Genomic DNA, 27704 nt, shown 5'->3' on the forward strand with positions numbered 1-27704 from the left:
TGTGTTCTTGTGTTTTTTCACAAGTGTTCTTGGTGTGTATGTTCACACATTTGTTCTAAAGAATATTATTTTATCGGTTGTAGTATCTTGTTGAAGATACGTTTTACTTGCATTTATTCCAAAATGTTATTATGAGTATTCTTTTTTTAAAAGGAATATTGTTTCATTCGAGGTTTATTTTCATTACAAGTTTATTACCTCAAAAGTCTTTTCCTTTTATGCCCATTATCTAAGTGTCATCATATGTAGACAAGAATTTTATTACACCTTCGTGTGTTTTTAGCCCTTTGTTGGCTTTTGCTCTCTTGGTCTAGTAGCTGAACACACTTGACTTGAGTGTTTTTATATGTAGACAAGGCACGTTGATTCACACCATGGTGTGTGATTTTTAGCCTATGTTGGCGTTTGTGTCCTTGTTCTAGTCGCTTAGATGTATGCCCATGGTTGGCTTATTTCACTCATTTCAAGTGTCATCTTATGTAGACAAGATATGCATTGAGTTTTAGCCCATGGTTGGCTTATTACTCTTGTTCTAGTAGCTGAACATACTTGGTTTTAAGTGTATTTTTACGTAGACAAGAGATACTTTTTAGTCCATGTTGGCATGTATTCTCTTGCTCTTGTCGTAGATGCACTTATTTCAAGTATTATTATATGTAGACAAGAGGTTCTTTTACACACCTTTGTGTGTGTCTTTGGCCTTTAATGGCTTTATATTCTTGATCTAGTAGCTTATACACTTGATTTATGGGTTTTGGAGGACTAATGAGGAAAATGTTTGTAATGGATAAACTATTGTTGAAATTTGCAAAATTTCATTCATGACTTGTGTTTTTCAAGCAAATCATATTTTTGATATGCATATCAAGTTGATTTCTTAGCATTTAATCTATATATTAAGTGCTTATTGTTTTTGCCACCCTTATATGCAAAATGTGTATTAAGTATGTCTTTCATAAATGATTTTAAAACCTTGTGAACTCTTGGGTTTATTTTGCCTAAAGTATGCTTGGAGACTTTGTTTCTCTTGTTTGGCACTTCATTACATGTTTGAAGTATGATCATTAATGAGTTCTTTGAGTATTAATTCATTTCATGATAAGTATATGCATATGCTCTTTATGGCTTTTTTGGGCCCTCATTCAATAATGTTTATGTATATCATGCATCTTCGTAGGCTTATTGTGGTGTCCCTTAGTGGACCATTTTGTTATTCCCCATTATGGGGTTATATTTGTCCAATGGTGGACCTTATGAATGCATTATGCATTCTTGCAATTTACTTTTACATATTTTTTGCTTCCGCTCATTTTGTTTTAACATGATGTATGATTTAGAAACTTTTGGTTTTCTAAATTTCTTCGGTTCATGCTAAAGTAACCATCTTATTATGCATAAATTTTTGCACCTTGTTAGGAATGTTCTTTTTTGAGTAAAGTGCAAAGATATTGTTTACTTGTTCTTTTGTTGTTTTTTCTCAGGATCCTGAAGATAAGAGGAAAAGAAGTACCTTGGATAGAAGGTGCTCATCGATAAAGACATTGGAGGAAGACATTTACAATGGCATTCGTACTGAAGGCTCTTGAAGCTTTGAGATTCTCCTTCTTGCCGTCTTCAATCTTTTTGTTCCCCACGCAAAGCTTGAGAGGGGGTGTTAAAATGTATCATTCAACATTTGTAATATATATATATATTTTATATATATAAAGCATAATACATATTCATATATGGTATATATGCATATGTATTATCCTAATTATATATATAAAATATATATTTTTCTATTTATAGGCATAGGGGTAGTTTAGACATTTCACTATTTTACGCATATTCTATTGGGAATATGTTTGTAATTTTCCTTTTAAATTTATTTTTTATTTTTTCCTTTTTCGTGGTTTGCGCAACCTTGGGTGGCTCCCCAAAGAGTCGTTGGGGAGCCCCCAACGGTCACAAATGTGACCGTTGGGGGCTCCCAACGACTCCTTTGGGAGTCCCCTAGGTGGCTCCTTTCTTGTGTTATAAATAGGGGTCTCCCCCTTTGTATTTCTTAATCCTAGAGGGAGCTTATGCTCCATTGTAATGGGGTTTTTACCCCTTCTCCATTATTCTTCAATGATATGCAACTTATGACTTTATGTCATATTTTTCCCTTTTTATGGGTTTTATGTGTTAGCACATTATGTGCTTATGTTGTTTCCCTTTAATGGGTATATTTGCACTCCACGTGCATAAGTATGGGTTCATTATTGAACCCAATGTATTCCAAGTCACTTTCTAACAATGACGACAACCTTACTATGTTTACCAGAACTTTCAAAGTTTGAAGATCTTTGTGCGAAATTATTGCAATATGAGATGAATCTGAAAGGATCTTCTGAAGACTCTCATGGGAATTCAGAAACACAAGATGTGCTGGCTATGGGAATGAGTTATGGTCGAGGACGAGGAAGTTCTTTTCAAGGAAAAGGAGGCCAAGGGAGAAATAACTATGGAGGTCGTGGCATACTTCAAACACCCAATATCCAAGGACAAAGACCCATTCCCACATGCTTCCTATACAACAAGGGCACATTAAAGCAAATTGTTGGTTTAATCCTCAAAACAAAGGGAAAGCTCCACAAGCAGAGGCTAGGAAGGATGGAGAAGTAAAAGAGTTGTTGTTGGCAGCCTTGGCAGGATTGAATATGAAGCAAAATGACAAAGGAATTTGGTATGTCACATATGGAGGCAGTCAAACGTATACTTCGCTACCTAAAGGGTACAGTTGGTGATGGGCTGGTATACAAGAAAAAGGAATTAGATCCAGGCGGGGGCCATGAGATCGTCACTTATGCTGATGCTGATTGGGAGGGTGATCCAGACGAACGACGATCAGTATCCGGTTATTGCAACTTCATTGGGTCAAACTTGGTATCCTGAAGCACTAGAAAACAAAAGGTGGTTGCTAGATCAAGCACTGAGGCTGAATACAGATCGATGGCCACTACCACGGCCGAGGGTACATGGATAAGACATCTCCTGACAGAAATGGGAGAACTGATTGCTCGGTCACTGTTGTTGTGTGACAATCAAAGTGCCATTAACATGTCATTCAATCCCATTCACCACAGTCGAGCAAAGCACATTGAAATAGATCAACATTTTATTAGAAAAAAGGTTGAAGACAAAGAGATTGAGCCTATGTATGTGCCAGCTGAAGAACAAGTTGCTGACATCCTCACTAAAGGGTTGACAAAGGATAGGTTTTGGTTTCTGAAGAACAAGTTGTTCATGGTCCAACACCATGCACAACTTGAGGGAGGCTGAAAAGAAGTCATCATTATCCTCATTATGTATATGTCTGACCCGATCCATTTATGTAATGGATCGGGTCCAGACCCAGTTCATGTAAAATGTAAATTAACACTCTATTAAGGGGTATTTTCGTACCCTAGTGTTTTACACACTTATTATTAATAGAATGAGAGGACAGTCACGATCGACTGAACCCCCTTTTCTCTGAAATCTCTTTCTCTATCTCTCTCTCTCTCTTCCCTCTCTCTGTCGATGATAGGGTTTCTTTCTTTCAACCCTTTCATCATAGTCATACCTTTGGACATGTACAACTGTACTTTTGGACAGGTACGTTTGGTTTGGGTTATGATGATTGGATGATGGGGTTGTGGCAACCTCAAAACGTGCAAATAACACAATGTGAGATCACAAAAATGGTGATGATTCGCCTTCACAGGCAAGATGCTCGAGTTGGTTGAAAGACCAGAGCATGCAAAATGGGTCTTCAGTTAACTAACACCTGACGTACCCATTTGAACTGCTGACTCCCGTCAAAAGAGAGGACGGGAAGGTATAAAAACTTTGATGGACATGCCATTAATGGCAGTTACAAGCAAAAGACTCGGCTTTCCTAGTCATCAGAGTTAAGACAAATGGGCTACAAAAGATAACTTTCAGGCACTTCTGCAGAAGTTGGATGCATCCATTAGAACAAGTGGCCTTTGAGGAATTCTCTCTCGGCCACTGACCGTCCCCTTAGGAGCGAACTCAGTCAGCCATCCGGGTTAATGAAAAATACATAGCATAATAAACCCCTGGATCGGTCTCAATTGTTTCTACGATTCGTGCCTTGCACCCGCAAGACCAGCTAATATCGAACAACAAAGAGGTCTGTGAGCATTGAGTCTTTCAAACGCAGCTTTGACGGAGGCATAGTACTTGGCCAAGGTTTGATCTCCCTGCTGTAAATTATATATTTCCTGTTCGACTTGCAAGATACGACTCACATTAGTCTCTTGTGAGTACATATCTCGAAGATTGTCCCACATCTGTTTGGCTGTATTATAGTAAATTAGACCATCTGCAATATGAGGTTCGACACTATTCATGATCCATGACATAACAATGTCATTATCTTCGTCCCAAGTAATATATTTTCTCACCTTTTCATTTGGTTCAGTTTCCAACAAAATATGTTTTCTACGATGTCCAGATACCGACATCATAAACATTCTGGACCACCTGGCATAGTTTGTTTCATTCAATCTCACAGAAGAACCATACGCAAAGGGATTTGCAAATGCCTTATATTCCCCAATATTCTCATTTTTGGGATCAAATTTCGAAACGTCACCCATAATGAATGAGAGATATTTGATGCTAATATTGCTGCAAAGAAAAACAGATTCACTCTTTTAATCACTTATGATTAATTTTTTTTTTAATGTTCATCAACCACAAGCCAACTAACACAGGAGCAACATATTTCATAGTCTTGTGCCAATCAATTTCCACAACCACTCAAAGTTGTTCAACCCACATCAGGGATAAAATCATGTCAGCAAAGAAAACCAATGTATTTCACTTTCATATGATAACCTCTTTCACAACTACACAAAGTTATTTAACCCAAAACAGAGATCAGATCAGATCTGGCAATGAGATCCAAAAAACACTGAACCACGTCGAACTCGGCATCCAGGTTCACGACCACAGGTAAAAAAAACAGCGTAGGAAATGAGATCTGAGAAGAACAGAACCACGTCGAACTCGGCACCCAGATTCACGACCAAAGATAATATGAGCACACAAAAAAATAGAAATCACGATAGCTGCACCCAGACACAGAAATCACGACAGCCAAAAAAAAACTTCACAACACAGGATTTACGGCAAGAGAACAACTTTCACATCCAGATCCAAAACTGCCAACAAAAAAAAACTTTTGTTTTTTCTGCGCACCATTCAAAACTGCCATATCCCGATCCTGATGACACGCAGTCATCGTGTCCCTTAGATCTGATGACAGATCTGTGTCATGACCTTAGTCAGACACCAGATCTGTTATCAGATCTATGAAAAGAAAAAATAAATGTGCACACCTGTTTCCAACCCTTTTTGTTTTTTTCGCTTTTTGTTGGTGTAGATCGATCACGATCGATCACGCTCCCGAGATCTACCGCTTTGATACCATGTAGAAGTTCCAATGAGATGCACAGAAACCGAGGCAGAGAAAGAGAGAGAGATGACAGTGAAATGAGAAAACTCGTTAACATTGATTAGGGCTTATCTCTATGTTAAATAGAGAGAGGCTAATATAAAAAACTACATACAAGTCCCTCATTAAGCAAGAAATATCAAATAACCTACTTTTAAGAAACCTAAAACTTAAAAACCTCTTAATCTCAACAGTATTAATTAGCTAATCGTGTTAGTTAACTACACATAATATTGCTTACATCTTGTGTTGTTTATTTCCTTCAGTTTAGATGTTCTTTGCACATGTTGCTCAGATTTAATTTCTCGCAATTATAAATGCTACTACTGCTTTCAATAAAATAAACTGCTTATCTTGTGATGTCCTACTTTATTTATTCACATTGTCTATTTGTGCACCTACCAGTTTGTTATGAAATTGATCCATTTCATAGGCAGCTGGCAAGTAGGACTTTACAGACGATCGATGGTGCGATGCAACATGGCTCGAGATCACCCTCTTTTTGTTGGTGTCCTGGCTATTCTTTGTGGATAAGGTTGGTTTGTAAGCTAACGTGCCCAAAATTGTCAATTGGTTTTCCTTTCAAAAAAAAAGAAATTGTTTCCACTGAAGTCTTTAAAACCAAACCCTGAAATTTGAAAGGTTTTCTCTAAATGTTTTCAAAATTTACAAGTTGAAATTTTGCGGCGTTACACTACTTATATGGAGAGCAATTTGAGGCTATGTCCAATCATAAGAGCCTCAGGTACATATTCACTCAGCGTGATTTGAATTTGAGGCAGCGTAGGTAGTTGGAGTTCCTGAAGGACTACGACTTCTCCATCTCCTACCATCCTAGTAAGACGAACATGGTGGCGGATTCCCTTAGCAAGAAGGCGTCGATCACGGCGGCCAGTCTGATAGGATGCAGTTAGGATCTGATTGACGAGTTTGTTAGATGGCAACCTTTTGCGGATGATTTAGGATGCATCATTTGTGCTAGGATGCATGCGCGACCGGAGATTATAGATCAGATCAAGGAGCTTTAGTCAGTCAATCCGGATTTCGAGAAGTTATGCGTAATCGCTCAAAAGCCAGATGCGCAGTTTCGTCGAGAGGATGACGGGATCATCATGTTCGAAGACAGATGGTGGGTCCTGAAGGCATTGCAGGAGGAGCTAATGGGTGAGGCCCACAGGTCTAGATATTTTGTTCACCCTAGTTCTACCAAGATGTTCAAAGATCTTTAGAGGACTTATTGATGGAATGGGATAAAGCAGGGCATCGCTAAGTTCGTGTCTCGGTGTCTCACCTATCAGTGGGTGAAAATCGAGTACCAGAGGCCTGTTGGACTTCTGCAACCACTAGATATCTCAAAGTAGAAGTGGGACGATATATCAATGGATTTCATCGTAGGGTTGTCGAGGACCCGACGATAGCACAATGTCATCTGGGTGATAGTGGACAGACTGACAAAGAGCGCCCACTTTCTTTCTATTAGGATAAGTCAAAGCTTTGAGAGTTTGGTTGATCTCTACGTGGATGAGATCGTTAGACTTCACGGGGTGCCGTGTTTGATAGTGTCAAATCGAGATCCTCGTTTCACGTCTCGATTCTGGCGCCAACTTTAAAAGGCCCTTGGCACTACGTTGAAGTTTAACATGACGTTTCATCCACAGATGGACGGACAGACTGAGCGTACAATACAAAAACTTGAGGACATGTTGAGAGTGTGCGCTTTGGATTGGGCAGGAGACTGGAACAAGTATGTAAAGCTTACAGAGTTCTTATACAACAATAGCTTTCATGCCAGTATTGGTATGGCCTCGTACGAAGCTCTGTATGGCAGACCATGTAGATCTCTCGTGTTCTGGGATGAGGTTGGAGTGAGAGCAGTGGAGTCTCCAGAGATCATCCAACATTACGCGGACCAGGTGTGTTTGATCAGTCAAAGGTTGGTCGCAACACAGAGTAGAAAGAAGAGTTATGTCGATCAGCGGCGTAGGGACCTCAATTTCGATGTGAGCGATCACGTGTTCGTATGAATCTCTCCTATGAAGAGTGTCTTCCAATTCGGGAAGAAGGGAAAGTTGAGTCCTTGGTACGTGGGACCCTTTGAGATCCTTGAGCGAGTTAGGGAGACTGTGTATCGTGTGGCACTTTCTCTGCAGTTTTCGCAGATCCATGATGTTTTTCATGTCTCGATGTTGAGAAAATACGTACCTGATCCCTCACATGTGATTCACTATGAGGCGATCGAGGTGCAGCCTGACTTGACGACAGAGGAGAGGCTAGTTGAGATTGTGGATCACCACAAGAGGACGCTTCGTAGTAGGACGATCTCGTTCGTGAAGGTGTACTAGCAGCATAACGGACCGGACGAGTGCACTTGAGAGCCTGAGGCGGATATGTGTCAACACTACCCATACCTATTTAGCAGGTTTTAATTTCGTGGACGAAATTCTTTTAAGGGGGTAGGGATGTAATATCGTGTATTTTCACACTTTGTCATTTTAAGATTTTTTTTGAAAATTTAGCTAGGTACAAAGGAAAAATCGGTAGATTCTCGATTTTAGGCCGAAGCTTTAGAGTCTAGGCATGGCCCAGGTCTCATCGTCAAGGCCTATACGAGCCACTTAAAACTTGAGAAACAGTTTTATTTTCAACCTTTAAATTCAAGCGAAATTTAAGTTATTTTTGGATGAATTTCAGAGGCGAAATTCAAGTTATATATCGTTGGATGCGTATTAAAATTCTGAGTGTAATGATATTTTACTTTTCTGAATTCGGGCTATGGTTGGCCCGAAAATCTCATTACCTCCTCGACGGGTCGAGTCCGGATTTGGATCAGATGTGATCCAATGCTTATGATCCAGATTAATTTGGATCTGGACTCTATCCAAGACCCATATTAATCTAGATTTGATCTAGCCCAGGACCCAATTGGATTTTGAATATGGATCCAAAACCCATGCCCCACAAAAATCCAACTTTAAATTTACTTTTTATATTTAAATTGAGGTTATTTAGAGTTAAAAGGACTCCTAGAGGGATAAGGTACCCTCTGAAAGTTTCTAGATATTTAATTATTAATAAATAATAATTAATTAATTAATTTTATTTAATTCTGAAATTTAGTTTTAGTTAACTAATTAGACTCCTTAAGAGAGTCCTTAAATGGTTGAGAGATAAGAGATTAAAAGAGTTCCAATAACAAGAAAGAATTTTTAAAAATAGAAACTTTGAAAAGTCAACAAAGAAATTTAAAATTTTTGGAAAGTGAGAAAGTAAGAGTCCCAAAAGGGGAGAGCGCTCTCTCTCTCCAGACCATCTAGAAGGGGCTGGAGGGGGGGGGGGGGGGAGGGGGCATCACCCCCCTTGTGGCCTATAAAACGATAAAAAAAAGAGAGAGAGAAAGAGAAGGAAAAAGAGGAGATTAAAAGAGAAGGAAAAATAGAGAAAGAGAAGGGAAGGAAGAAGTAGAGCATAGTAGGAGCTCTCTTTGCCTCTAGCCATTCGACGATTTCTTAGTTTTCTTTCAATCTAAGGTTAAGGTACGGGTCTTTATCTTGTTTCGGAGAAAAAGAGCATGGATTTGAATTCCATACAAGATTTTAGTGAAACCCCATGAAAAAAGAGTAAATATGAATATTTACTCTAAGATTCATGGTTGAAATTAATGTATTTTCTTCTTTTCAAAATTTATTTTGGAATAAAAATATACGTGGAAGTATATATATATATATAATGTGTCATAGATCTAGGGTTCTAATCTATGTCACAGGGATTCGGCTAGCAGGGTGTCGCACCCGCGTCGAGTGCGGTCAACCCGACCCTGGGTGCGTTGACCGCACCCAGGGTCATTTGTGTCCAACTTTTTTATTAAAAAAAAATTGTCCAAATTTTTTATTAAAAAAAAACTTTTGTTCTTGGGGGCGCTGCCCCCCAGAGACCCCCCGCCAGGGGTGGCCCCCCCTGACCCGCGCCGGGGGGAGCCCCCGAACCCCCCTTTCTGCAAGAACAAAAACTCTGAATTAGGCTCCACAACTCATCAGGTTGACCCCTCCCCTGCACAAATTATATATATATATATATATATATATATATATATATATATATATATATATATATATATATATATATATATATATATATATATAAATTTTTTTGCCACACCCCCGCACCCAAGTTTTTTGAAAGTGTCGCACCCCCGCCCCCGCCCCCGCAACCATGTGACATAGGTTCTAATGTTGAAAAAAAATGTATTGTGATCTGCATATAGTTGCATCTTTTTATGCGTATTGTCTGTTTATGACTGTTCCTATGCTAAAACAGAAATTTTACCATGTTAGGACAGTATGTTTAATGGCATAGTTCATGGCAGATGATTGGGTAATGGGGTTACGTGAAAGCTGATTGTAAAATCAATATATGCATGCATAATTGCAAGATTATTTGTTTACATATGCTCACAAAAATGAAAATCTGCTAATGTATGACTGGGAATAGGTATTCGTATGCATATTTGAGCATAAAGCCTGAATTTAGATGATTATTGGCCACATGAAATTGTTATGTATGCATATTCAGGTTTATTTCCTGTACATTGAAAGTTTCTGCTCATGTCTTTGCATTATTATTGGGCTGGCTGGCAGCCCAGCCGAGTCATACTCGGCTGGCCTGTCATGCCCTGGCAGACCTGCACAGGTTCGCCTGTCATGCCCTGGCAGACCTGCACAGGTTCGGCCTGTGCAGGGTAGTGCAGGGTTTTGAAAACCCCAGCCGACTGCCAGTCGGCTGGGTATTTATTTTTATACCTTGGGCCGGCTGGCAGCCCAGCCGAACTGAGTTCGGCTGGCCTGTTAGGCCTTGGCCTATCGTGTTAGCCCAGCCATTTGTTGGCTGGGTATGATATTTAAAAAGAGAAAAAAAAAAGTAAACTGAAAAAAATATATATACATAATTTGTGTATCATGTGTGCGTGTGCTGCAGCTGGGGAGGCTTTGGCCCTGCCAGGCCCAGTCCAGCCACTCGACAGGACTGTTGCAGTCAGAAAGTTTTTTTTCATGTTATGTTGGGCTGACTGGCAGTCCAGCTGGATTGGATTTGGCTGGCCTACCAGGCCATGGTAACTTGTACACAGGGCCTCTGTGCATGTGTAGGGGCTGCCAGACCAGTTGACTGAGTTTGGTTGGGCTGGAGCCGAGCCCCAGCCGACTAGGTTGGCTGGGTGCAGTTAAAAAAAAGATTTTTGTTTATGACAAATCAGTTGCACTTTGGTGAAAATTTTTCAGACAGTTATCTCAGTTTGTACTTAGACAAAGGCCAAAACAGTACATCAAGAATTTCAGTTCTCTATATTCTGTGTTTGATTGAATCTGAAATGAAAGATTTATTCAGCATGTTAATCTCCATAATTGTTTTCTTGTATTAGACTAGCCTTAAACTTTTCACATGCCTATACTTGATATATTATGTTGAATCAAAGTAATATAGAGAGGCTGCAATCTTATGCATGTGCATACATTAAATTGTTGTGTTTGGCAAGTGCACGGCTGCATGATTGTTCACTTGTTTACTTTGAAAAAGCTTATGAATAGAAGTATGCAATTGGTATGGTTATGTGAACATATGCATATGAATATAATTTTATATGCATATCTCTAAATTAGAATATGTGAATGTGCATTGTAAAGCATGTGAAATGAATGCAAAAGTGGCATGTTATTCATGATTTTTGCATATGGATGCATCGATAATAAAAAATGGATTATCGTAGGCCGTGTGAGCCTTGAGCATGTGTTGCTCCTCGTTTAGTTGTTTATGCATGAAAAAAATCTAACTTGATATTATTGTTCTAATTGCACTGTTTCATGATGTCACGGGTTGTGGTCTCGTGATGAGCTTTGCATGCTGATTTGCGAACCTTTGTCATTAATTTTACATGTTGATTTGCAAAATAAAAAATAGAATTAATAACAAGATAAAAAAAAAGAACAGTGTAATCTATGCTTCATCGATGTCCCTTCCTTAGTGTGAAAATCCTGAACTTTGCAGTTTTGGGGAACCGTGAGGATACTAAAATTTTGTGTTCGTTGTTGTGCCCTTGAACCCAATATTGAGGTTTACCTCCCAGCCACGGTTTTAGGAAGATTCCGCCACTTTGCCTGGGGGTGGTGTGTAGACACAGCTGTTGTTTTGATATACCAAGAAAGTAGCATTATGGTTGTTGATTTTCATAGTGTCCTGACATTAGATGTTGATTTTTAATGTTCTGATATATGATATTGATTCCTGATAGCGGTCGAGGGCTAAGTGTGAAACCCAGTAATAAAATACAAATTGTGTGTTAAGCTACAGCTGAAGACCTAATTTGACCGCAAAAATTTTTACCTATTTTTTAGAATCTGTGGGCAGCAGTAATAAAAAAAGGAACTAAAGTTTGTGTGCATATAATAGAGACATGCATATAAAAAAAACTCTGATAAAATATATAATTTATTCATGCATGTGCACCGAACTCATGTATATTCTTGTTGTGCATTTGGTTATGTATATTTTTTTGTTACCTTACTTGTGATGTATTGGTGATTACATAATATTTGCTCCCTAATGCATGATAAATGTATTTATTGCTTAATTGATGTTCTCTATTGGTTACTAGATATTCCCTATTGTTTAGTAATTGTTCTCTATTGCTTGAATGATTATTTGAAATATGAATTTGTCGTAATTGCATTCCTCTAAGATGTTGCAAGATTCTTATTTATATTTTTTTTTGTTATTTGTCTCATTAGAGGTACCTATATACAGGATCTTTGGTTCTGACACCCCTACTTTTGTGTTTTTCACAGTTTCTGAGGCTCGGTAAGGGGACATGCTTATGCGATAAGCTACGAGGACTACGCGACTACTTGACAGACTTTTCTTTAAACAGCGTGACTCCATATTTTGTTTTATTTATATTTGCTTGCACATGCTCTTGGACTCTATGAATTTAATTAATAAAGTTGGTTTAGTTTGGATGATGGGTATAAGATCCCTTGTGGTTGTAGATGTGTTATAACTATAAATGCCTGGGTCTCTGGGAGTGTTTTTGCAATTTTAAAAAAAGTAAATCGTCACTTTTTAATGGGTACGAGTTGGGATCGTTATGCTCTCTCTCTCTCTCTCTCTCTCTCTCTCTCTCTCTTGTAATGGGGTAAAGCTAGTTGGTAAAAATACATTTGTTTTTACCATAGTCGAGCCCAGATCAGTCCCATCTAAGAACTAGCTCTCTTTTTTCACAATTTTTAATTTTTATGAATTGTGTAGTGCCATGTATAAGAGAGAACTGAAGATGCTTTATTCTTATTTTTTTTGAAATAGTTTTTTTATTTTTATTTAATTACTTCTCTCTCTCCACACACACACACACACACATATATATATATATATATATATATATATATATATATATATATATATATATATATATATATATATAGCGATGTCCATTTATCTAGTATTTCAAAACACACCGTGTCCAACACCCACACCTGTGTCAGTGTCCAAGTAACATATAATAAAAGGCAACATAGTATTTCCAATAGAATAAGAAGATACAATTAATTAATAAAAGGAAAAACCTGAGCAATGTATCCACCACGGTAAGCACAGACAGAATCAACAAGATCTGGTGCAATCTCCTGAAGAATCTCAAGTCTACATATTAGAAACATGAAAAGTTTAAAAATCTACAGTAAAATGACCATGCAATAAGAAAATAGAAAAATTACCCTGCACAGACAGATACTATGACACTTGTCACTTACGAGTAACAGAGAACAAGCTCACTAAGTTTACGTGTCTTGCAGAAAGCAATGCATCTGAGTCCATGCTGAACCATTTCTGCAAAGATGCAAGCAGCCTCCATAATTGGGCTGAAGGAAATACACAAAATTAGCCATAGTGGTTCTATAGATTAGTTAATTCTTCAAATATAATGATAAATGAATTCTTAAGAGACAAATAAATTGGAACTGTCTAATTTCTGTGCTCGGACTAATTAAAGTACATATAGAGTTTCCACAGAACTTTTGCATAGAGGCACTGGCAGACATCTGAAAAGAGACTCACTAAATGCTTCTCACCAAGAAACATATGCACATATCTAAAAGCACTCACAGGGTTACCCAAACTGAAAACTGTTAGACCTTAAAAGACATCCATTTAAGCGCTTCACCCCTCTGTTATGGGTTCATTTAGTTGAGAGTTTCAGAGATGGATTTACTGAATGTTTTTCCCACATGCTTTGTTTTTTTAATATAACACGCTTTTCCAGCCAAACCATCAGATCCATGTAAAAACTGTTATATAATATGTAATATCCTAGTCTAACTAGGAAATGTTCCTTTCTTTTTAGTCTAACTAGAATAGGATTTTTTCTTTTTTATTTTTTACATTTTTAGCCTTTTTTACTAAGTCAAAAGTTGACTAGTCAAAAAGTGAAAGAGTCATTGAGCTCCCAACAGCTCTAAATAGAGCCGTTGGGAGCCCAACAACTCGCCCTTCCCTGTCTCTAAATGTGTTATAAATAAGGGGTCTTCCCCCTCTTACAATGTATGAATTCAAGGGGTGTTTTCCCATTCAAACAAAGATATTTTTTTCTCCTGTTTTTGTATACCCTTTTTCGGGTACAGTGTATGAACCTTTGTGGTTCTTGTGAATAATCTTTTTCGGTATTTTGGTTGAAGCTACTTGAAGCTTCGTTTGGTGATAATCCAAAAACTCATCATCTTACAAAAACTAGCACTATGCTTTCAAATATGTTTACCCCTTATCAACTCCAAATGATTACCCAGAGATGCGCCTATGCTGGGATACTCCTTTAGGGCTGTCTAGGACTCTAGGCTGCAATTACAAGAAACTGAAAGTATGAAACAAAAAAAGGCAAATATTTAAAAGCTTGCACAATGAACGTGTAAACAATTTTTGGCCTTCTCATAAGCCCAGTGTGACTGCTTCTCATGCTCTCAAAGATTTATTATAAGAGTCAAATCAAACTTGGTATGATCGCTTTACTTCTGTTATGATCAAACTTGGATATATTTGACACTGCTTTGTTAAGAATTCCACTACAGGTATTATCCTATTGCTTTATGTTGATAATATGATCAGAACTGGAGAAGATAAGCAGGAAGTAGACCAAATTAAATTTATTCTTAAACAAAATTTTGAGATAACTGACCTTGGTTTTCTCAGGTTTTTCTTAGGGATTGAGGTTGCATATTTTTCTAGAGGATACTTATTATCTCAGTCCAAATTTACTATTAAAATTATTGACTGGTTTGGAATCACTATCGATAAAAGAGTGGACACACCCGAAGTAATAAACTCAAAGATGAAAATTGATGATGGAAATTCACTAGACGATCCTACTCCGTATCGACAGATGATTAGGGCATTAACATATTTGACTATTATCAGACCAGACATATCACATGCAGTTCATATGGCTAGTCAATTTCAGTACTCTCAAAATTTTACTTTTAAAGGATTATTTTTATCTTCTTCTAATCCTCTTAATTTAATTGCATACTCTAATTCTGATTAGGGAGAAGACCTTAAGAACAGACGCTCAACTACTGGTTTTTGTGTTTTTGTAGAAGATTCATTTGTATCATGGAAGTGTATAAAGCAACAAAAAGTATCTCTATCCTTTATAGAAGCCAAATATCGAGCCATAGCAACTACCACATTTGAAATTGTATGGTTGAGGCATCTTCTCAAAGATGTGGGAATGATTGTGACAGTCATTGCGATTATGCTATGATAATAAGAGTACCACCTACATTGCTGGAAATCATACTTTTCATTAAGGCACTAAACACATTGAGATGGATTGTCATTATGTTAGAAAAGAATTTTTGAAAAAAACTATTTTGTTGTCGTATGTGACCTCAGAATATTAGCTTGCAGACTTCACAAAAGCTTTGCCTTCCCCGAGGTTTCATTTCTTATTGAACAAGCTTTCGGTGATCCCATTGTGTAACGCCCTAAAATTTTCAACTTGCAAACCTTTCAGAAGAATAGACAAGAGACTAAAAAGAGATCTCTTTATCTAAGAGATGGTTTATGAAATCAGCGGAAGACTATTCTTTTGCTAATTTCAGAAAGACAAACTGACAACTTTGGGCGCGTTAGCTAAAAGAACCAAAACGCACAACCCATGCTACTTGCAAATACTTGGAAAAGCCACTTTCATTTAAGAAGTTCTTCAAATAGTACAAAATTTGGATATCCCAAGGAAAATCCATTACAAAACCCCAAACATCAGGACGCGAGCTAAGAGCAGGAAGAAGAACGTCTTGGAGCCATCTTGCCATCGCGTCATCGCTTGTGGTGTACCTAATCATCACTTGTACCCATAGAATGGGTTAGTTTCGCGAAAAAACTAGTAGGTGCACAATAGAGACTGCAGGAAACTGAATTATGTACATTTAATTCAGCAGGTTACGCAATTTAAAGCAAATATGCAGTCAAACAGGTAAACAATGCACAAGGTAAAATAGTGCAAGCGCGTAAGTAGTGCAAGCGAATAAGTAGTACAAGTGAATAAGTATTACAAGCGAATAAGTATTGCAAGCGAGTACGTAGTGCAAGCGAGTCTATAATGCAAGCGAGTCAATAGTGCAAGTGAATCAGTAGTGCAAGCGAATCTCATGACCCAACGACCATTGTGAACAAACTTTATGTTTCGATAATTACTGGCCCGCGGGTACGCGCAGGCAAAACGTAGAAACAACTGAGACTAGTTCGGGCGTCTGTTATTCTATGTTTAGCCGAGAGAGGATTCCCCAAAGGAGACAGTGCCACAGATGCATCCAACTTCTGCAGAAGTGTTGAGCTAACTAATGTAGCCCCTTTCCCCTAACTCCAATGACTGGGGAGGCCGGATCGTTGCCCGTAGGGTAGTTGTTAACAACCTGTCCATTAGAGTTTGTACTGCTCTGTCCTCTCCCTTGACAGACACATAGAAGCGAATAGGTACGTTAGGGGTTGCTTAACTAACGACTCATTCTATGTTGTGGTCTTTAAACCACTCGAGCATCTTGCCTATGAAGGCGAATGTGAGGCCATTTATGTGATTACAGCATTGTGCATTTAGCACTGTTCGAGGTCGCACGATCGTCTCATCCGATCATCGCAGTACTAGACGTATCGTGCACGACTACAAGTACTCTAGGATAAAGGGGGTATAGCTCCTCAATAGAAGCCTCAACAGGAGTGTTTCACAAAAATGTAAAGTTTATCAACTTTACTTTATCTTTTGAAACAGCAGTACCTTGTGCCAACATTATGCATGCGATTTTTCAGAACCTCATCTGCTATCGGGGTATCTACATGCCTCGCATGACTCGATACCGGCCTTGATAGACGGGATACAGGTTTCTCAGCAGAACCCCTACTAAGTAGCTCGCTCGAACCCGAACTCGTCTGCAGGACTACATACTCGAAGAGTCAGGATCCTTGCAAGGTATCCCTCTCCTTAGACGAGGATGTAACGCTAGCTCCCAACTCAACTCTCGTCACAAGAAAGAGGGTAATAAATGCCCCTTGCATCCACCACGAGGATGCCTTTAAGAACCTGCACGTTATCTGCAAATAGCAAGGCAATACCAACACATATGCAAAAGCAAATAGCCTAGGCGCAGAGCGCAACGTAAGGTAAAGGCTGTAAGCAGAAGTGCAACGCTAAACCTCGACGCGATGCGTGACGGCAAGTAAACTGATAGAAGGTAAAGGGCAAGGATTGCGGAACCGCATCCTTGAGTGAAGTGCATACTCGTATAAATATATATTTGTATATATATATTCATTTAATGATCGTTTTTAGTTTAATTGAACTCAATTCAATTATACAAGTCTTCCGTGCAATCTTCCCCTACCTTGGAGAGTTACGAGCTCTCTGGCGTCTGCGGATGTACACGATTGACGGCTCAGGTCGCGGAGCGTGAGTGGGATCCGTCGTAGCTGCAATTATGCGATATTAACATGCAACCCAAATAAAAGCAAAAGCAAGGAGAAGACTCGACTTCTCAGATAGATAGGGTTGGGCCAACCGTCCCAATTGACTCGAAAAAAGGATGGGGCAGGGCCAAATGACCCTTGCTGCTAAGGAACAGGTGCAGGGGCCATCGGCCCCCGCTGGTTATTTTTAAAAAGAGACAGGGGCCTTCGGCCCCTGTTGGAAATCTTAAAAGAAAAAGAAAAGCAGGGGACCATTGGCCCCTGCTGGAAAAGTCCAAAAAAGGGCAGGGGCCGATGGCCCCTGCTAGAATAGCATCAACAACAACAAAAAAAGGGTAGAGGCCGATGGCCCCTGCCAGTAAAATGAGCAACGAGAGAAAGACGCAGGGGTCAATAGCCCCCCTACGACCTTTGAGAGAGGAGGCAGGGGCCAAAGGCCCCTGTCGATTTGCTTAACAAGATACAAGACAGGGACCAAAGGTCCATGTCGGTTCCTTAGAGGAACAGGAGGCAAGGAGGCGTCTCGACCCTCCTTGGTAAAGTCAAAAGGGCAGGCAGGGGCCCCAAAACCCCCTACCGAAACCCTCCTCACAGGCGGCAGGGGTTTTACACCTGTCGACCTGTCGGCGACAGGTGGGGTTAAAACCCCTGTCGCACGACCCTTCCCCGTCGTAAACAACCGACAAGAAGGGCTTTGCCCCCATCTGTCGATGACAGGGGGAAGAGGAGAAACGAGGGAGGAGAGGCGGCGAAACGGAAGAGAAAAGGGAGAGAAAGGCGTACCTGGTGGTCGCCGGAGGGAAACACGCAGGCAGGAAGAGGGTGATGATGTCGGTGGCGGCGGGCTATCGAGAGTTGCCGGCGTCGGTGACGGTGGATGAGCGAGAGAGAGAGTAGGAGACACCGAGGGAGACGAGAGGGTCGGTGAGGGAGAGAGTCGGGGACGAGAGGGTGAGAGAGAGAGAACAGAGAGCGAGAGGTGGTGAGGGGGGGTTCGTAACCCTCCTCCCAACTGCCTCGTTGTCTTTTAATGACAGCGAGGGGCGGTGGCCCGGGTCGGGTCCGGATCCGGCCCAAACCAAAACTTTTTTTTTGTTATTACACACTGTACGTTTGAGGGGGAGTGCTAATGTAAACTGTAACGCCCCAAAATCCCAAACGTGTAATCTTTTAGGAGAAATTTAAATGCTTGGCAATCAATCTTTTTTTAGAGTTTTAAAATAGCAGTTCAACGAAAAATGGTGTTTGAAATGACAAGTCAACAGACCTTGAGCACATTATAGGAGAACTTTCCTTTACACAAAAGATTTGTATCTTCATATAAGCATTGAAACCACATAAATTCAAAACAAGGTTTTTGATAATTAAAGTTTATATAAAAGAGAGATTTCAAAAGAAACCCTTATGCAAAATTTCAAAATGTGCTCAAGAACGAAATGTCAGAGAAAAAGTGAGATCTTGATATCATCACGTCATCGCATCATCGCCTGCCGTACCGACCTAATCATCACCTGTACCCCATAAAACGAGTCAGAGTTATAAAAATCGGGTAGGTACATAGATATCAAAATTCAGAACAAGACTAACATATACGTTGTTCTTTTTGTGATGTGCAGTTCAAAATAAGCAAAATAAACATGATAATCTTGTTTTGATAATTACCTGTCCTTAGGGTACGCAAAGGAAAAACATAGAAACAACTGAGACTGCCTAGGGTTTGTTATTCTATGTATTTTGATACCTCGAATAACTATTTGAGTCTGTTCCTAAGGAAACGACCAATGACCGAGAGAGAATTCCCTAAAAGCCACTTGTTCAAGCGGATGAATCCGAACTTCTGTAGAAGTCATTGGGATCTACCACCTAAGATAACTTTTGGTAGCTCAATCAGCTAACTCTGATGACCGGGGACACCGAGTCATTGCTATTCGAAGAGCACAGTTGTTAACAATTTGTCCATCGGAGTTTTTGTTATATCCCATCCTCTCTTTTGACGGAACCAAAAAAAACGAATGGGTATTTCATGTTCTATTTTAACTGACGACCTATTCTCCATGCTTTAGCATTTTAAACCAAATCGAGCATCTTGCTTGTGAAAGTGATCATCACCATTTATATGATTTTCTTTAAATAATCGTGCATTTTCACGCTATAAGGTTACCATAAACCTCTAGTTAAATCATCGTAGTACTAAAATGACGTGCATGTCTGATAGTACCACTATGATGATAAAGATATCGGTTTTTAAGAAAGAAACCTCAACTTTATTTATAAATTTCAATGTTCCATGCTTTACACCGTAGAATATCCAAGTCATTTCGAATACCAAAAAGAAGGACCGAACGTACGTACCACCTAGGACTACATAGTTGATGTTGTTTTGTTACGCAGGTACGAGGGAAAAACTCAATTGCGAATACGCAAACACCAAATACTTGTTTTTTTTAAGACCGAATAATACAAGCTTTCAATCTCGCATGTGAAATCCTTTTAAAAATAGAGACTTGGCGAGGATGCGCAAATCTGCGCCTTTAAATCCATGCAAGCGTAAAAGTAGGCAAAAGTACACATAATTGTGTGCTTTATAAAGTTATATATATATAGAATACATATATATGTGCACTTTATAAAGTACACAAAAGTGTGTATTCTCTCTCTCTCTCTCTCTCTCTCTCTCTCTATATATATATATATATATATATATATATATATATATATAGAATACATATATATTAAAGCATAAGCACAAAACTGCCTGCCGGCTGGAAAAGAAAAGGAGGTAGCGGTGTCTCCCCTCAGGAAGGTAGGGGCGGTGCCCCTGCCCTCTGGCCGAAAAAGAAAAAGGCAGGGGTCGTCGCCTCCCTGCTTGTTGGCAGGAAACAACAGGCGACGGCAGGAGGCACAACGCCATCCTACCGGCCGAACCTAAGAGAGAGAGAGAGAGAGGCACGCACCTGAGGTCGTGCGGCTCCAGCGGGGGGCTGGAGGTCCTGGCGAACGCAGGGGGGGTCTGGCTCCGGTGAAGGGCGAGGGAGAGAGTGAAAGAGTCGGAAGGGTCGAGGGGGAGAGAGAGATGGGAGAGAGCGGGGGACGGAGGGTTTTCCCTTGCGTGAAATGGGAACCCCCTTGCATTTAAATAGAAACACGGGGGCGGTGTATATGGATCCGGTTCGGATCCAAACTGGATTCAATTTTTTTTTAAGCATTATCGGGTTTTACAATATGTATATATTAATATATATGTATGTAAACTGGAATACCCATCAAGGGTATTCCGATTATTTTACTTGTAATAGGCATCACCCCATTAGGGGTTGACTGTGTATTGTGTATTTCTTTTACTTTAAACTTTTTTATTTGACAAGATGTGATAGGGCAGCTCCAACTAGTTGTTGGAGTTGTGTGATCGTTGGGAGCAGCCCAATAGCTAGTTGGGCTGCCCCCTTGTTGCCCCCTTGTATTATAAATAGGGCTTTACAACCCATGTATTCTCTAATGCTTTGAGAGCATTTTTCAAGCAATACAAGAATACTTTGACCCTCGTGTGGGTAGTGTGGCTTTTAATCAAGTATTCTTCTTGATTGGTCATGTTCTTGCAAGTCCATAAGTGATGTTTATTTGTATTTGTGCTATTTCATTACATGGTATCAGAACTTTGGTGATCTTGAGGTGTTATTCATTCAGAAAGGCCAAGAGGAGCATCGTGAGCTTGGTGGAGCATTGGTTCGTAGGATCGTTGCATCGGGAAGCGTATTATCGAAGAGCTCCTCAACAAATCTAGTATTATCTTTCTTTCACTCTTTCTCTCTCTTTTATTTTTGTAAAACATGGAGAATGAAAGAGAAGTGATCATCTCCATTCCCGTGCGACTCAATGATACTAACTATGTGAAGTGGGCATCCATAGTGAAACCCAAAATATGAGAAAAGAGTCAATGGGGTTTGGTTTATGGTACCAAAAGAGAGCCCAAACTTATATTTACCAAAATTGAAAATTGAAAGAAAGTGGCTCTTCAAGGAGAAGAGATGTCTAGGGTCGTCACCGAATATGAGAAAAAAAGGAAATAGTGGAGGATGGGATATTCCAAGATAATTGGATAGCTCATCAATAGTATTGACAACAACAAGTGCTCTAGCTTAGCGAAATTTGAATTCGCTAGTGACGCATGAAAATATCTTAAAGATATGTATAGTCTTAAGGATATTACTTACATATGCAATGTGCAAAATAAAGTGAGAACTATGACCTAAGGAGAGATGAGCATTAGGGAATATTACAATGCCCTCTCTCTTATTTGGATGAATTAGCTCTTCTAGAGCCAAAATGGCATAGACCTTAAGATGTAGAACTCAGTGAAAAACAAATTATAATGGAGCACTTTTACCAATTTGTTAATGGGCTTAGACCCGAATTTAAAGGGATCAAGTCGGCTCTCCTTCATAGAGGAGGTGTACCTACCATAGTTGAAACTCTTGAATAGTTAACTATGGAAGAAAATAGGTTGAAAAAACAATCCGCCTCAAATGATGAAGAATTTGTGCTTGCTATGTCAAAGCTCAAAAATGATATTAGGAATTATAAACCTCCTCACTTTGTAAAAATTAGAATGAAAAAAAATTTAATGACTATAGAAGAAGTAAAAGTGATAAAAGTGATCATGAAAACAAAAAGGGTGACAAAATCATATGTTACCATTGCTATGAACGTGGACACATCAAGCCTTTTTGCTCCAAAAGAAGAAAAGAAGATCAAAGAGATGATAAAAGGTTTGTTTTGGTGGGACCATCGCTTGAAAAAAATGGTGTAGATGACTCCACGTGCATCTGCTCATTATCTTTGGCACAACTGATAAAAGCACTACAACCAATGTTCAAAAATCAAGCTTCTTCCTTCTCGAGGGCGGCCGTATCCACAAGTGGTGACCCTGGTAAGACTTCATGTATCCCTGACTCTGGTGCCTCCTTCCATATGACTCCAAATTATCTGAATGTCATATTAACCCAAATAACTCTTATGTTTCAACCGCCTATGAAACTTCCTTAAAAATTAAAAGTTTTGGGGTTTTTCAAAAACAGCAAACCTTATTTATATCAAATATTAGAGTAGTACCAAAATTGAATTTAAACCTTTTATCTGTTTCTCAAATTGTGGATCATGGATATAAAGTTTTGTTTTCGTCTAATGATTATTTAATACAAGATCTCTAGTCTGAGAAGTCGATTGGGCGAGGCCATAGAAGAGGAGATATCTATGTTATAGACAATCTTGAGTTATCAAAACATATCTTTTGTAATTTTGTGTAAAAGAAAGATATAAAAAATTGGCACAGAAGACTAGGACATCCTAGTATATCCAAATTATACTTGTTACATTTCTTACAAGTTATAAAGAAAGAGATTTTGTTTGTGAAGATTGCATCTTTGGTAAAATGAAATCTTTACCCTTTGGGACAAGACATTTTATATCTAAAAATCCATTTGAGTTGGTATATTCAAATGTATGGGGACCGGCTCTGGTTGTTTTCAAAATAGTATCTTATTATGTTGTGTTTGTGGATGATTATAGCAGTCACTCTTGGATTTTTTTTTCTCAAATACAAATCCGAAGTATTTGATTGTTTTAAAAAAATCATTGTTATACAAAGACTCAATTAAGAACCAATATTCAAATCTTTAGAACTGATTCCAGGAGAGAATTTGTGTCAAAAGAGTTCAAAATTTATCTTGACTTACATGGGATTATCCATTAAAAATCTTGTCCTTATACTCCTCAACAAAATGGACTAGTCGAAAGGAAGCATAGACATACTGTTGGGACCACTAGAATACTTCTTATATCAAGAAATATTCTAAAAATATTTTGGGCCGAAGCCGCTCTTACGGTGGTTTATTTGATAAATAAAATACCTTCAAAAAACATTAAAAGCATTTCTCCTATTGAAAAATTATTTAAAACATCTCCCGATTATAAAAGGTTGAGAGTATTTGGATGTAAATGTTTTGACCTTACCAATAAAAACGTCAATTCCTTGTATTTTTTTAGGTTATGCCGAAAATCAAAAGGGATATAGATATTATGATACTAAAAGGAACAAATTATATGCTTCAAGAAATGTTACTTTTCTTGAAAACGAAAATGGGTTTGGTAAAGAAAAAATCCAAGAGAATTGTGACTATTCATTTTTTTTCGACCTTGTCAATGAACATGAAAGATGTGAAAACATCCATGATGTGCATGAGAGTGACAACGAGAATGCTCATGATGCACATGGGAATGTGAATGAGAGCCTTGATGGTATATACCTATCTCATAATGAAATTCAAACCTATACTCGATATACTGAATACCATCCACCATGTGCTTTATAAAGATATTCCCAAAATCAAGATATAGATTCTCCTAATATTAGAAAATTCATGAGAATTTCAAAGGCTCCAAGTAGATTTGTATCATATGATTACTTTGAACCTAGGTATAGATTGTGTCTAATGGCTATACACTCATATATAGAACCAACATCCTACCATGATGCTAAAAATCATCAAGAATGGATTAAGGCAATGAATGATGAATTAGAAGCTTTAGAAAAAGCAAAACTTGAAAAATTCAAACATTACCTAAAGGAAGGAAGACTATAGGATGTAGATGAGTCTACAAGATAAAAACTAAATGGGATGAGACATTAGAAATATATAAAGCTAGGCTACTAGCCAAGAGATACAGTCAAGAATATGGGATAGACTAAGACGAAACATTTGCTCCAGTCACTCGAATGACCACTGTTAGAACCTTTATTTCTATAGAATCAATTAAAAAATGGTCAATCTTTCAAATAGATGTAAAAAATATTTTTTTGAATGGTAATCTCAATGAGGAAGTTTACATGAATCCTCCACCAAGTTTAAGTCTAGCACATGGAAAAATCCTTCAGTTACGAAAAGCATTGTATGATTTAAAACAAGTTCCTAAGGCTTGGTATGATAGGTTCAGTAGTGTGATGACACAACTTCACTTTTAAATCTTGTTATATTGATACTGCATTGTTTGTTAAGTCTTTTAATGCAGGAATGATAATATTAATTCTTTACGTTGACGATATGATTATCATAGGAGGTGACAAACAGGGAGTTAATCATATCAAAGATGTGCTCAAAGACAACTTTGATATGATAGATCTTGATTTTTTACGATATTTCCTTGGAATAGAAGTGGTTTACTCACCTCGTGGTTATTTTTCGTCGCAAACTAAGTATGCAGCAGAAATCATAGAACGGTCAGGACCCAAATGAAAAACGAGTTGATACTCTAGAGGTCATAAATGCGAAAATAAAGAAAGATGATAGAGGAACCTCCAAAGGATCAAACTCTATATAGACAAATGATTAGAGCTTTGTCGTTTCTTTCTATTACTCGTCCTGATATTTCTCATGCTATTCATTTTGTCAGTCAATTTCAGCATGCTTTCACTACAGTTCATATGAGTGATGTAATCAAAATTATTAGATATATTAAAATTCTATTAATTATGGATTATTTCTTTCATCCTTTTCCTCGTTAGAAGTTATTGCATATTCTGATTCTGACTAGGGAGGTATGTGAATGATAGACGCTCAACTACTGGTTCATGTGCTTTTATAGGTGATTCTCTAATTGCATGGCGATGCAAGGAGCAGAAGGTGTCCTCCTCTTTCATTGAAGCAGAATACCGTGCCATGGCAACAACCACATCTGAGTTAGTATGGTTGATGTTACGACAATGAAGTCGTACATGATACTTCAAGTACAAGGTTTTGATGATAAACAAGTGAATCAACTGCATTTCAGCTAAGGCAATGAAGAAAGATGACAATCATTGAAGAATTCGATAAAGAATGTTTGAAGACTAGTGTGTAAATGTTAAATTCATTAAAAGTCTTAGATTCTTGTAAGAGCCTTACTTAGAGTGCATATTTCGGTTGTATTTCACCTAAAAAGTCTTTAGAAAAACTTTTCTAAAAGAACACTTCATGAAAATCTTTTTAAAAAACTCTTTATTTAATTTTTCGTCTTTATTAGTCGACCAATAGACTCACCAATCGACTAATCCTTTCGCGCCAAATTTTCTAAACAAAATGTCATTTTTGTCAAATTAGTCGACCGAAGGTTTTATCAGTCGACCGAACAGAATGTCTGTTTTCTGGAAATTTAGCAGCAGTCGACTAATGATTTTATCAGTCGACCGGACAGAACATGTATTTTCAGAAAAGTTTAGCAGCAGTCGACTGAAAGGTTTTTCAGTCTACTGATGATATTATCAGTCGACTAATTTTTTCTTTAGTCGACTAAGTTTCAAAACTTGAGATTTTCAAACGGCTTGATAAACACATTAGTCGACCGACGATAACTGTCAGTCTACTAATAGTTAATTATCAGTCGACTAATTTTGCCGTTTTTCCTAAAACTTTTAAAAGGCGTGTCTTTTCATTTTTCAAACGTTTCGATCATTCAAAATGAACTGTTTTGACACTCTTTCATACCCTCAACGTATGGAATCTTTCAACTATAAATATGAGTGCATTCTACATTCAAAATAATCAAATTAAATACAATTACATTGAATTACTATTTGCTTTTCACTCATATTCATTTTCTCACTCACTTGATATTTTTCACTTCAGTTTTTCACTCAAATTTCTTTGAGAGAAAGTGAATTCGTGAGTTGAGTATTCCAACAATCTCAAAAGCCTATTGCATCTCATTTGCATTCATAAGAAGGGCTCGTAGGTTGTTTTGTAAGTTGTTATTTTATTTTTTGTAAAAGGAAGGACTCCTTGGTTTAAAGGAGTTGTTTGCTTTCAGTAGGTGTGTTACTGAAAGTGGGACCGGATTTGGTCTGTATGATCTTGTAGTTACACAAGATTGATAGTGAAAATCTCAAACAGGTTTTGCTTGGGGACTGGATATAGGTCGGGAAAGACAGAACCAGGATAAATTATTGTGTTTTTTGTGTGTTTGCTTTGCGAATTGCAAAATCCGTCAAAATTCCGAAGACGATTTTTAAAAGCACTATCCACCCCCCCTCTAGTGCCCGTTGCCTCGATCCTACTGCACTTTCAGTTGAGACAATTATTAGAGAATTTCAGAGTTCACATTGCAGAATCCTCAAGATTATGACGTGACAACAAGAGTATTGTATACATTGCAAGCAATCATACATTTCATGAGAGGACCAAACACATTAAAATGGATTGACACTACGTTCGTAAAGAATTTATGAAGAATACCATCACGTTGTCTTACGTTCAATTTCTGTATCAACTAGCGGATTTGTTCACTAAAGTGCTCCCATCACCTAGGTTTCACTTCCTACTTGGCAAACTCTCGGTTGTTACACCATGAGTTTGAGGGGGGTGTTAAGATATACGTACATATATATATATATATATATATATATAAAACCAGAATCTCAATCAAGGGTATTCTGGTCATTTCACTTGTAATAGGCATCATCCCATTAGGGGCTAACTGGGTATTGTGTATTTCTTTTATTTTTACATTTTTTATTTAACAAGATGTGATTGGGCAGCTCCAACTAGCTTTTACAGCCCATGCATTCTCTAATGCTTTGAGAGCATTTTTCATGCAATACAAGAATACTTTGACCCTTGTGTTGGTAGTGTGGCTTATCAATCGTATCCTTCTTGATTGGTTGTATTCTTGCAACGCTTATTTGAATGTGTTATTTCATTACATGGCCTGTGGTCCACACATAACCACAACATAAATTAAATAGCATTGTAAATCTTACAATATAACAATCATCCATAGACGAAAACAATGTTAACATTCACAATTCACAAGACAAGATACCAAGGCATATTCATGGCTAGTGAACAAATGCAAACTTTATAACTACAATCAGATTTATCATATTGGCCTGGAATCTAAACTTTTTGAGACCGACCAATTTCAGCCAGCTTCAATTAACTATCCACGACGGGCCAAATTTTATAGTTCCAAAAGAAATCAGACTTTTGGGACAGTATAGTAAAATTTCAGTTTTCCAAAACCCCTTTCAAAATCAGATTTCTAATCTGTTTAACAAAACAATTTACTCAAATTTAAGAGAACAAATTTCATACATAAAACTATAATTAAATTTCCAACGCATGACCATCAAAATAGTGAAATCAGATAAATCGCATAACTGAATGTGTCTATGCAACTCAGACTAAAACAAGAA

General features: G+C 38.1%; 1 protein-coding gene across 7 annotated transcripts in view; it reads right to left on the reverse strand.

Moving 5' to 3' along the window:
* LOC149818886 (UBQ, helicase-c and DEAD-like helicase domain-containing protein) overlaps window positions 1-27704 on the reverse strand; it is a 257306-nt gene that overhangs the window by 134248 nt on the left and 95354 nt on the right. For all 7 annotated transcript variants that reach the window (XR_016427405.1, XM_089985761.1, XM_089985760.1 and 4 more), the window contains 2 exons: window positions 13285-13392; window positions 13099-13174 (listed from right to left, as the gene is read on the reverse strand). Coding sequence is in view for 6 of the 7 variants with exons in the window: in XM_089985761.1 (XP_089841887.1) it covers window positions 13099-13174; window positions 13285-13392 (184 nt within the window). In the remaining variant the exon portion in view is untranslated. The remainder of the gene's footprint in view (window positions 1-13098; window positions 13175-13284; window positions 13393-27704) is intronic.

This window comes from Nuphar pumila, chromosome 13 (assembly GCF_984573655.1).
Source record: "Nuphar pumila chromosome 13, dmNupPumi1.hap1.1, whole genome shotgun sequence".
In the NCBI taxonomy this organism is placed as follows: domain Eukaryota; kingdom Viridiplantae; phylum Streptophyta; class Magnoliopsida; order Nymphaeales; family Nymphaeaceae; genus Nuphar; species Nuphar pumila.